The 12212-nt window shown below is 51.9% G+C and overlaps 1 protein-coding gene across 9 annotated transcripts in view; it reads left to right on the top strand.

Moving 5' to 3' along the window:
- ARHGAP26 (Rho GTPase activating protein 26) overlaps nt 1–12212 on the top strand; it is a 202996-nt gene that overhangs the window by 66271 nt on the left and 124513 nt on the right. For all 9 annotated transcript variants that reach the window (XR_008733423.1, XM_055717605.1, XM_055717604.1 and 6 more), the window contains 7 exons: nt 3920–4015; nt 5018–5079; nt 5519–5590; nt 6868–6969; nt 9893–10003; nt 10853–10957; nt 11712–11841. Coding sequence is in view for 8 of the 9 variants with exons in the window: in XM_055717597.1 (XP_055573572.1) it covers nt 3920–4015; nt 5018–5079; nt 5519–5590; nt 6868–6969; nt 9893–10003; nt 10853–10957; nt 11712–11841 (678 nt within the window). In the remaining variant the exon portion in view is untranslated. The remainder of the gene's footprint in view (nt 1–3919; nt 4016–5017; nt 5080–5518; nt 5591–6867; nt 6970–9892; nt 10004–10852; nt 10958–11711; nt 11842–12212) is intronic.

The following is a 12212-nucleotide window of genomic DNA, read 5'->3' as shown; positions in this document are numbered from 1 at the left end:
GCTGTGCTGATGGACAAGCGATGCCGGGTGCTTTGATTGCTGCTCTCTGACTTGCTGCCAGGAAAGACAGGATCAGACCTCACAGTTCAGCTCCAACTCCCTCCTTGCTGGGACAGGTCCCTGCTGGTACCTCTGCCGTCTGTGAGCTCATATCTCCTTCCATATCACTTGTCCCAGTCCTCTGCAATTTGTTCCCATTTCACCCATTTCAGGTCATGAACCCTCTTCCAGGAAGGGCAGTGTTTGGGAAGGGGAGCACTGCTGGGCTGCTGCTGGAAGAGGTTGAGCAAGTAACCCTGTATTGCAGTAACAAGCTGATACATCACTTCTTTTAAAAGGGCACTTTATTTATTGGTTGCTGTAGCTACACAGCTGGACCTCTGGCATGTGTTGTGTGTGCCTGTTTTCCGTCAAGCGCGCTTTCCTGAAGGGATCATTCCATCCCTGCCAGCCTGGGTGTGGGAATGGGGAGCCATGGGAGGCGATGATGATGAGGAGGACTGCAATAGCAACCCCCACCGTGGGACAGTCAGCATGGAGAGGGGAAAGGAATGAATCACGGACAGGGGGACTGTGGGACAGGACAGTCCTGTGTTGGAGCGGAGGGAAAACAGGCGGGCACAGCAGGGCTTTGGGCAGCACACGTAGCTGTTACTTGAGCAAGTGTGTATTGACCAGAGATGGTAATTTCAAGTGCACTGACCACGCACTGTGATGTGCTGGGCAGAGGAACCCCAGCTGTGTTAGCACATACACAGGCATTACTTTGCAGGTGGGACAGATCTGCTTTCCTGCTGCTTGTCCGGTGTTTTCTCCACTTGGTTTTGTCTTGGATCCTGGATGCAGATGAGCCCATGGCTCTATGGCAGCATCCCCAGGGCTGAGGCTGTACCCTGGACCCTCCTGAGGCGGCTGCAGCATGAGGTGGCAGCAGCCACCTCTTGCTCTCCCAGTGTTCCAGCATCTTGTGCGGGGGTGCTTTCAACTCCTGGGATGCCTCTGCCAGACATCATGCTTTCCTTACTGCCCTTGAAGATCATCAGTGTTAAGTGCTGCAGCCCCAAGGTGTGATGGGCAGAGGAAAGGTTTATTGGCTGAAGGCTGGGCACCCGTGTCTGGGCACCCCTGGGCTGGCTGCCACTGCACTGTCTCTGCAGGCACGTTGCAACCTTGCTGCTTCTGCCAGCACCTGCACATCCCTGGATCCATACTGGTGGGCCCAGCTCCTGTCCCTGCAGGACAACCATCCGGTGGTGCCTGGACCCTGAGCTGGTTGCATTACTCAGGCAGAAGGATTTTTCTGGCTTTGTGGTGGTTTTCCCTGATGTTGCAGCTGACTGATGAAGCCAGCCAGAGAACTTAGAAGCAGAAGTTCCACAGCCTTTGGCACAGCCCAGCTGTGACTCATGTGCAGGGTCCGGGTGGTTTTATTCGTGCACAAGAGGAAGCAGAAGTTTCCGTTGAGCCTTTGTAGGATTTTGATTTGCTTGTCCACAGCTTTGGGGGAGAAGAAGCCTTAGGAGCTGATGACTGGCCCGTGGAGGGGCCACCCTGCTTTCCCTGTGTGCAGCCGGGAACTTTGGCTGCTTCCACTGTTAGGTTTTTTTTCCCCAAAGTATAGATGAGAGATTTGAGCTTTTAGGAGAACAACATGCTAGGAGTGCAGGTGGGTCTAACAGTGGCACAGGGAGGATGATGGTGCCCCCTCTGTGCTGGCTCCTCGCTTGTCCCCAAAGGTACAGTGTGGGTGTTCCTCTCTCCTGTTCTGGCCAAGCCTACTGCTAATTATAGCATCCACTTCACCGCGCTGACTTGGCCACGTTATTCAGCAAGTGGCTGCCAGTGATCCTCCTTTATTGTTGCTGCACCGGGAATTACCTCCTTTTTCCCCTGCCTCTCCCTTGCCTTTTTATAATCAACATGGGCTGTCGCTCTTGTGGACCACCACCTCCGAGGGCTTCTTGGCTTTGCTCTGGCTTGTGCCTGGTGCCTGTGCCTGCTGGCTGCAGAGCCCTGACCTCCTCCTCACTCTCAGTGGGGAGGGATGGCTTTGGCAAGGGGTGCTGTTTGAATGCTGGTGTCCCTGTCCTGGGCTGCAGATGCTCGGCTCCCCCCTGGGTGTTTGTCCCTGTGTCAGAGTAGACTCTGGCTCTGCGGGCCTGCCCAGCCAGTGGTGGGCATGAGAGTTGTCATGGCAGGTCTGGTTTGGCTGGGACATGCCACGCATAATATGAGCAGTGTATTGGTGAGGCCGCAGTATGTGGCAGGGAAAGTGGCTGACAGCATGGAGCTGGGGGAGAGGAAATGGCTCCTTAAGTCATTAACGTCATCTTCGTTATTATTCCAGAGGAGGCAGGAGGCCACTTGGCTCTGGGGACTGGGTTAAAGTCCCTGAGCCCTCTGGCGGCCCCAGTGAGGGAAGGGGGGCTGCTCTGGTTGGGGCAGCAGCAGCATGTGGAGGAGAGTGGGGAGAGCTGCACTGGGGTGCTGCCAGGTGGCCCCCACCTCTTCCTTCTCTGGGGGTGCAGCCAGCTGCCCTGGCACTGTGGTGTGGCCAGATAGCTGCCCAGGGGCTGTCCTGCTGCCTCTCTGCCCTTCATCTGCTTCATGCCATTGGTGCCTGTGCCACAGAGCTGGAGCAAAGCTTCCCACCTCCTGTGAGTCCCTCTTTTAAACCCTGGCAGGAGCACCGCGGAAGCTGCCTTCCAAAAAACATACATTCTGCTCCTGTGGGTGCAGGCAGAGGCTCCCGGCAGCCCCGGACACCAGCAGAGTGTCAGTGGTGCTCATTCCTTTGTCCAGGGAGCAAAACGTAAATGCTGTTTCATGTGACCCATGATTTGAAAGTATGGATGCTCCACTCCTGGGTCCCTGCAGTCGGGGCTCCTCAGCTGCTCTTTGGAGAAGTCCCCACTGTACTTTTCCACCAGGAAAGCTCCTGGTGCTTTCCCTCTCCCTGCCTGTATTTGCTGCGTGGTTTCCTGCTGCCTTAGGAAGCAATTGTGCAAAGGCAGCTGGGACTGAACTGTGGGCAGGATTAACCCCAGGGCTTTAAGCAGAGACACTGGGAGGACAGCATTAATGCTTGGAGAAAGCTGTGAACTCCCCTATCCAATGGGGAAAGCAAAATGCTCAAAATCTTTCATGGTTATCTTTTGGCTGTTGGTGTCAGAGAGGAGAAAATGGCTTTTGTGTGCACAGGCATGTTTTCTACCTGTGCTTGGAACTGAAAAAAAATGCTGAATTTTTGGACTTTGCGTGAAAAAATGCACTGAGAAATTAGCATTATGTCTTCCTAATGCAGTATGAAGGCCTGCAGTTCCTCGCATTGCTCAAGTATGAGTTCCTTCTGAGTCAGTGCCTTGTAGTGCCCAGGAGCGTGTGTCTGCATGATCAGGGTTACGGGGCTGGTTCGAAAAGCCAGTCCAGGATCTGCTCAGGTCATTGCAAGTAAGAACTTAATAGGATTCAGATCTCAGAGAGAATCTGCAGTTTGGAAAGCAATAAACTTCTGCATTATTCCCCATTCATGGTGCCTTGCTTCAGCAGGACTGGGAGCCTGTGCAGAGGTGCTGGCTCTTGGGGTGCAGCGGAGGAGCTGCCCGGCAGTGCCACTGTGCATCGCCATTTGCCGCTGCCCTGTGGCACCGGGCTTGAGCTCCCGCATGGTTCTCAAAGTATTTTGAGGTTTCATCTCCTGTGGTGTATTTTGGTGGGTGCTGGCTGGGACCCCACGGAGCCCCATCCCTGGAGTGGGTGCAGGAGAAGGGCAGTGCTTTCAGGGCTTCCCTGGTGCTGGGGGTCACCATCCCTCCATGAGGTCTTGCTGGCTGGGGTTACCTTCACCTGCATCATGTTGGTGGTGGGCTTTTTCCTTTTCTTAACATCTGTTTTTTCCCCTCTCCCACTCTCTTGGCAGACCTGTCAGCAGCCAAGCGCAAGTTTGCAGACTCTCTCAATGAGTTTAAATTCCGCTGCATTGGTGATGCTGAAACAGATGATGAGATCTGCATTGGTGAGTCCTGGGTGTTGGTGCTGTGGGTAGCCCTGAAGCCACACTCCAGACTCCTGAGCTGAGCAGGGCACGGGGTAGAAACCCACGTGAGGACCCCAAGGGGCCTGGGGATTTGGGTGCTTTCCTGCTCTCTGGAAATGGCATATTTCTCCTGATTCAACATCAGCAAAGCCTTCTCAAGGAAACAAATTGCTTTTTGGCCTAAATCTAGTAATTGCAGATAGGAAAGGAAGAAGATTGCCTGTGTTTGAAACAGTCTAGATTATCTGGCCCCTTTGCATTGGAAAGCAGGTGTCTGGAGATACGGTACACTGCAAAGGGGCTGTGGTCTGAAGGAGAGGAGCAGCAGCCTCACTGCCAGCTGCAGGAGCAAAGGAGTTGGCAGCACCAGCTGTGCTGGCAGGAGCCAGCAGTGCAGAGCATGCAGTGCTCTCTGAACTGAGCCTGGCTTCACCGCAGAGCTTCTTGTGGCACAGGGCAGCAGCTTCAGCCACTTCACTCCATGTTACCCTGCTTCTGCCCCAGCTGAACTTTTAGAGCTTATTATGCGCATTGTCTGGAGCCAGGAGAGCAAATGAGCTTTAGCTCTGATTTAACTTTGCTTATTTATTTGTGCCCAGAGTCTCAGCAAAAATAGCTTTCTCATCCAAGCCCCCTTGGCGTGATGCACATGCTGGTGAGCTGCCACTCACATGCTGAACACGGGTGAAGCCAGTGCTGAGCTGTAGGGCTGTTTGGTGACCAGCTGTTGGGTAGGGCAGGTTTGAGATGAAGGTGCGGTGTTTCTCTCCAGAGCAGGGAACACAGTGCTGGGTTGCTTTGCTACCAGTTGCTTCTGTAGGCAACTGGAAGCCTTTTTAGGGAGAGAGCAAAGATGATAAAAAAAACCCCCAAACAACCAACCCCCCAAAATGCAAACAAACAAAAATCCCCTCTTCAGTCTCTTTCTTTAAAAAGAAATGAAAATGTTAAATGCTATCTGTGGGGGTGTGTCCCTTCCAGCCAAGTCTCTGCAGGAGTTTGCAACGGTGCTGCGGAACCTGGAAGACGAGCGGATGCGCATGGTATGGACCTGTCTGCCGGGAGTGGGGTAGGGATGGCACTGGTGCTGCAGCTGGTGACTCTGCCCATGGTGGGTGGTGTGGTGCCCAGGGCACTGTGGCATGCAGCAGTTACAAGCCCCTGTGCACCTTCCCTTGCCCGTGGCAGAGCTGCAGGGGAGACCAGAGGGAGGGGAGGGTAAATTTAGTGGGGACATACACTGGAAGAGTATCAGTAATGGTGTTTTGCAGTTGGAAAATGGCCGGTGCTGGTGCTGGTAGGGCTTGCTGGGGCGAGAGGCAGGTTTGGTACAAGCTCCTCAGCCAGCATGGAGCCAGAGGGGCTGGAGTTTGTGTGGGCTGCAGGAGGGTTTCCGTGGGAAAGGCTGTTGAGCAGCATGGTTGTCTGGGGCTGAGCTGGTAAAAAGGTGGGTGGGTGAGTTACGTATGTCTTTGCCTGTAGATCGAGAATGCCAGCGAGGTGCTGATCACACCACTGGAGAAGTTTCGCAAGGAGCAGATCGGAGCCGCTAAGGTAAGTTGCTGCTGTGCTGAGCTGCTGTCTCCTCTGGGAGCCCCTGCTCGGGCTCAAGAGCAGAGCCCAGAGCCACAGGGCGATGGCTGTGGTGGTGGCTGGGACCTGTCGCCACTGCAGGGAATGGGCCCTGCTGGGCTTGAGCGTGAGAGGAGGTGATGTGCTACTGTGGGATGGATCCAGCTCCCAGGAAAGTGCCTCAGTATTGTGAGTTCACCCACAACCAAGTAACATGCCAAGGGCCAAAAATCACATGCCAGTTGAAGTGAACTTTTTTTTCTTACAGCAAGCAAGAACTAGCATTTTCTTAAGAGGGGTTCCCAGCTGCCTGAGCCCACTGGTCTGTGCTCCCCACTCCTGGTGTGTCACTGGGTGGCTGCATGGGAATTTGGATGGTTTCTGTCAGGACAGGCAAGCCTTGGGAAGCACCAGTGTGGCTGAAGGCAGCTGTGAGAAAGCCTGGGCCCTGCTTTCTTTCCTGCCTTTGTTCTGAAATTAAAACTGCTGTCTGCGGCTATCCTGTTGTTTTAACAACCTGCTGCTGCCTGCAAGAAGCACATGCCGGCCCATCGGGGCTGTGTTTGCATGGCAGCAGTGTGCCCAGCTCCCCACTGGCACAGCAGCTGTGGTGGCACCATGGCACAGCCCAGCCTGGCCAGGCTTTCCTGGTTCATGCAACAACAGCAACAAAAAAAGACAAAAAAGGGTCCTTCAGAAAGGAGCCAGTTATTTGCAGGTGTCAGTGGTGGATTTCATACTGGTGAGTCAGGGTGGTGAGGCTGGAATGAGAGGTGCAAAAGAAAAGTTGAGGTTGATATCCTCCTTTAATGCTTCTGCCATGAACAGCCAAATTACTGTGTCGTTGTCCTGAGTGACACATAGGATTAGTCCTTGCAAGGAGTGGCAAGGAATGGGATATGAAATTGTGATGATGTTCTGGTTAGCTGGTTAGCAAGCACTTTTCCTCACTGTGTTGTCTTTGGACAGCCCTGGATGTTTTGCTAAGCTTTGGGCTCTGGGAGTAGAGGAGAGGCTCCCCTGAGTCTTGGATTTTGGCAGCATAAGCTGCTTGCCTGGAGCTGCCTGATGGTCACGGATAAAAGCAGCTTCACTTGCTTCCATCTGATGCCCCTTGGCCTTGGTCCCATGTCTTGCTGTGCAGAAGGGGGTTATCTCCTGCCCAAGACTTGTGCCCAATGCCACGGGGATGCTGTGAGTCCTCACAGCTGCTCTGGTGCTGTTCTGTTCAGCATCACACTTTCTGTTCTGTTTTGCAGGATGCCAAAAAGAAATATGACAAGGAGACTGAGAAGTATTGTGGTGTCCTAGAAAAGCACTTAAACTTGTCTTCTAAGAAGAAAGAATCCCAGCTTCAGGAGGTGAGAGCAACATCAGTTTTCCATGGCTAGCTGTAACTGTGGGGAGCTTTTTGAATGCTTTAAGCAGCTTATAGCGTTGGTTCTGCTTGCTGTAAACTCATTGTTTTCCCTCTTTCTGGCTGTGAGTGGGTTTTTTTCCCCTCCTCCTGTAATGAAAGGGGACAGAGCTGTTTTGGTGAGTAAATCAGAGGGATCCCAAAATGGATAGCAATAAAAAAGGAGAGAGAGCTTATAATTAAAGAGTGTAACAGAAAGGAACTGGTTCTCCTGCAGGCTTCCCTTGTGCCAGCATAAATCATGGATGTCTAGTTTCCTTCTCTGAAAGTGGCTGTACTGGCTTTGGGCTTCGTGGGAGGAGTGATCAGGCTTAGTGCTTTTAAACTCTTTAGGAGCCTATTACTGACTCTGGACGTATGCTGTGCCAAATGCTCTTACTGGATGAGTATGCTGAGTTTTCAGTCATTTCTTCCAAGTCTGGAAATTCCCTGCACTGGCCCAGAGCTGGGTTGGTCCCTGCAGGATGTACGTCCTTGATTTTGGTGTGCTGCTGGGGGAACTGGTGGGCCCAGGCGATGGCTTCTGCACTGGGATTGCTCAGGTGGTGGTATGGTGCTTATCAGAGTTGGGGACTCAGAAGAGCAGATATATCTGGGGCACAAATAATCATCTTCCACCAGATCAGGCTTGAAGAAGGGTGTAAGAATCAGGGTTGACATGCTTGTAAGCCAGCTTTGTCCTTGCATAGGTGTTCTGGGTTTGTAGATAACTTACAGTGTGGAAGCACCCTTATGTCCCTGAAGATGGAGTCCCATTCTCATGGCTTTTAAACCTCTGTTTTAGTTCGTGTTTGAAATACTGTTGTGAGACACAGGAGTGGAAGGATTTGTTTCTGGAGAGGGAAGGATCCACTTGTGGCTGTCAGGTTGCAACAGCGATTTTCAGAGGTGTCATCCTGTGCCCTGGGCAGAGTATGGTCTTGCAGGGCTGCCTGGGAACCCAGTGCAGCAGGGAGTGGGATTCTGTGCGCGATGTGGGCAGTGGCTGTATGTGGGATGTGCGGGGTGGTGCTGTGCGGGATGCAGGTGGTGGCGGTGTGCGGGGTGGTGCTGTGCGGGATGCAGGCGGTGGCGGTGTGTGGGATGTGGGTGCCGGTGTAGGCTGGGCAGTGCTGCCTGCGGGTGCCATCTGCTGGCGCATTCCACCCGAAATACTGACTTCTGTTTCGCTGTGAAGGCAGGTGGGGGCTGGAGCCAGTTCCCGAGTTCAGGTGCTGGGGCCTTTTCCCCCGGGGCACTAGGAAGCATACACTCGTTTTGGTGGCTCAAGCCTCACTGAGGAGGCGGATGCCTTTGAAAAAGCAGTCCAGCGTATAGGCTGTGCAACGTGGACGTGTCATCCAGCGGCATATGGGTGCACTCACCCTGTCTGGTACCTCCCCTGGGGCTGCCCACTGCGGTCCCTGCCTGTCAAGTGGGTTTTCCAGGCAGGGGGCTGCAGCCACAGCAGATGGGCGTGCAGAAAAGGTGCTGATGGGAAGGTACCATTTAGGAAAATTAACATGCACTTGTTTATGAGCAGTCTGAAGCTTCACTAGACACCTTGATTTCTAAGGGAAGAGCATTTGTGTCTGGGAGATTTGGTGTTTTATATTTCCTAACCTCCTCTTGCTGTCTACAGCTGGGGGTGATAGTGGATGCATGTGCAACTGCTGCGGCAATGCATAGAGAGGAGGAAACCATGGGAATTCTTTGCTGCTTTGGCTGTTGACCAATTAAATAACACACAAAGTCTAATCTGCCATTTAACTCCTGGCGAAGTTATTTGATTATGTTATATTTTCTGCTTTTCAGAACTCAGTTTGCTAATTACCTCAGCCTGCACACCCTGGGCACACAGCACAAATGCTGGTGGCAGGTTATGGGGGAAAACAGGCCATTTCATGGCTGTGTCACACTGAAAATCAGGAGTAAGCTGCTGCTCAAATGCAAGCGCATATTTGCCAGCTGGGTTTTGCAGAGCATGGGAGCAGCCATGTGTCCAGCCCTGATGGGATGTGTGGTACAGCGTATCCTCCTGCCTGGGGGTCCAGTGCTGCCCTAGATGCAGCAAGGGTCACGCTGGTGAGGGCATCTTGCTGGCTTCAGCTGGGACAGAAGAATTTGCCTCCTGTTGAGCAATGACTTGATGGCAGTTTGTGCTGGGGCTGAGGCTCTTTGACCAGCTGAGTTTACTGGTGCTGAGGTCAGAGGGATGGTGGGTCACCCAGACCAACCTCCCTGTGTGCACCACCAGCATCAGAGACACCCTGGGCTGCTCTATGCAAAGTATCGTTTGCAAACATAGCAGCAACATGTGCCAGGGATACCTGTGTCCCTCACCTCGAGTGGCTCTGCTCCATGTGCATGACGATGAGGTTATTTGTATGCACTGAGATTGGGGCATATCCCTGTTTTTGCTCACTTGGGCTTTAGCTTCAAAGCAGAGAGGATTTGCTGTCTGCTGATCAACTGAAGTGACATGCTCTCTGGAGAGGGTGGTAGGGCACGTGTACTGCCTGGTTCGACCCTGGAGGCAATCTCCAGTTGCGGTGCTTTCCAGAAAGCAGATAATTGCCTTTTATTATCAAGTAGGTAGCAACTTCTTATTTTCCTTCTAATGCTTGCTTTTTTACACAGCTGTCGGGGAGGTGAGAACATGAGTCAACAAAAACATTGTTTTCAGCTGAAGAAAGAGCCTGTTCATGTGAATCAGGTTTATATTTAATCGCTGTGCCATCTGTCTAGCCCTGGACTGTGGTCTGAAGCTATATTTGTTCTGCATGGGCACATTCCCCTTACACCCAGATGTCCTCTAGTCGCAAGGCCAAGTGCTCCCAGTCAGTAGTGACTTTGTATTTCCTCTTTAATCTTCCTGACGCTTGCAGGCAGACAGCCAGGTGGACCTGGTTCGGCAGCATTTCTATGAAGTCTCGCTGGAGTATGTCTTCAAGGTGCAAGAGGTCCAGGAGAGGAAGATGTTTGAGTTCGTGGAACCTGTAAGTGAGCACTCAAGCTGCCTCAGCCTGCAAAAAATGGGGGATTGTGTGGAGAAGTGAGGGCTTGTGAGGAGCCGGGCTGCGGTGTGGGGCATCCCTGCAGTGGGATGGCTCGGGGTGGGTCCAGCTTCACCTTGCAGCCCCTCTTTCAGAGGGGGATTTGAGGGGAGAAAGCACTTGTGTGAGCCTTGGGGTACAGAGCCATTTAACTCAGCAGCCACATGCATGCTGGAAGTATTTGATTTTTTTATTGTGCAGACATCTCTGTCATCGTGGGCTGGACTGAGGAGCCTGCCAGCAATTAAAAGAAAAATAGGCTTGATTGGGGAAAAAAACTGTAACTAACATTCACGAGGAAAAAAGAGTGCAAGAGTGACAGAAATAGGGGGGAAGAAAAAGCTTTCTGAGGTCTACCTTTGCTCAGGTGCTAAGTTCTTTAAGCTCTTCTGGGAAGTGCCAAAACCCCCTGGCTCTTCCCAAGAGTAATTCCGGCTGAGAGGTGAGTAACTGAGAGTTGGGAGAGGCACAATACAGGGAACGGCAGCATGCTGCCTGCTTTGCCTGACACCTCTTGGCTTGGCTCTCGGTGATGCTTAGGCTTGGCTGAGGCAAGAAGGGGGAACATAGGTGACGAGGGGTCCTGGGGCTGGGGCTTGCTGTGGCTTTGAGGTCTGTTCAGAGGAGGTTTTGAAAGTGAAACAAGGAACACCCTAGGGTGTCTTCCTAGGGACTGCCAGCAAGCCCCTGCACCCCTAGGGAGCTACAGAGATGCTTCCCCTCAGCAGTGGTTGTTTTCAAAGCGGCTGTGGGTCACTACTGACTATCTTGATTTATGTTACCCCAATGCAGCTGCTGGCCTTTCTGCAGGGGCTTTTCACTTTCTACCACCATGGCTACGAGCTTGCAAAGGACTTCAGCGATTTCAAGACAGAGCTGACAATCAGCATCCAGAATGTAAGTGTGCCATGTGCCCATGCCGTGTGCTCTGTCCTGCAGAGATAACTAACACTTTTGATAAATTCTAATGAAGGCTTTGTTCTCCTTTTTTCTGTGTGCCATCAAGCAAAGGCTTTGGCTGTGTTATTGAAAGCAAATTCTTTTTTTGTAAATAACACTACATTGTATACACAGTCTATGCAGCCGTTCATTCCCTATGGCATACCAAATGCAGAGGCCTAGCTTCCCCAGGAGTCAGCCAGTGGGTAGATGTTGTGTGCCCTGTGATTTTAGTGAGTGTTTCAAACCATTTTGCAAGTGTTTCAAAGCACTGTTCATTTGGGAAGTGCAGCACTTCTTGCCATCCCAGTCTCTGGGCTGTGGAGTGGAGTCCTTCTGCTGGCTGCCACTGTGGTTGGTGCATGCACATTGGATGTGTTCAGGGCTTTGGCACGTTGACATACAGCTTCACTTTTCTCTCTTGTTAAGAAATCACTCTTTTTCTCCCAGAGACACAGACTGGTTTCATTCTTTTGAAACAACTTTTTTCACAAAACTCAAAATACACTTGCTAGATGTCATAATATTTTTCTTTTAGCTTAAATCCAGGCCCAGGAAGAAACCCTGTCCTGTGGCTGATAGTGGGCTCCCCTGGTCCCGTTTCTTACACAGGCTGTAGTCAACCAGCTCTGGGGTCCCACTTCTGTGTGATGCACATTGGGTCCCACCCCACTCCGTGCACTGGAGAAGGCATTCCTGTTTTAATTTGCAGACAAGAAATCGATTTGAAGGAACAAGGTCAGAGGTTGAGTCTTTGATGAAGAAGATGAAGGAGAATCCTCATGAGCACAAAAACATCAGCCCTTACACAATGGAGGGTTATCTCTACGTGCAGGAGAAACGTAGGTGTTGGCTGCCTGCCAGGGCAGTGTGGGGAGTGGGCTCCTGGGGAAGGTGGTTTGTCAGGGTTTGGGGTGTGAAGCCTAATTCAGCAGGCTACAAAATCTATGAAAGAGAGGGGTTGACTCAGTGGGTGGGATGTTAAGGTGGGAATGTGTGAGCCAGGTTCTCCCTCCCAGCAAGAATCACTCCCAGTGCCTGATAAAATTCTTTCCTCTGGACAGAAGAGGGTTAATAATGCTTAATCCACTGGCAAAGTCGAACAAGAACTGTAGGTACAGAAATCTGACATGTTAAATGATTGTTAAACATCACAGGTTATTAATGGGAGGGCACTGAAGCTGTAGTAGTTCTGGGAATAAAATCTGCATTT

The sequence above is a fragment of the Falco cherrug genome, chromosome 8 (genome assembly GCF_023634085.1).
Source record: "Falco cherrug isolate bFalChe1 chromosome 8, bFalChe1.pri, whole genome shotgun sequence".
NCBI classification, from domain to species: Eukaryota; Metazoa; Chordata; class Aves; order Falconiformes; family Falconidae; genus Falco; species Falco cherrug.
The sequence above is the reverse complement of the archived record's forward strand: the minus strand, read 5'-3'. Positions and strand labels throughout refer to the sequence as shown.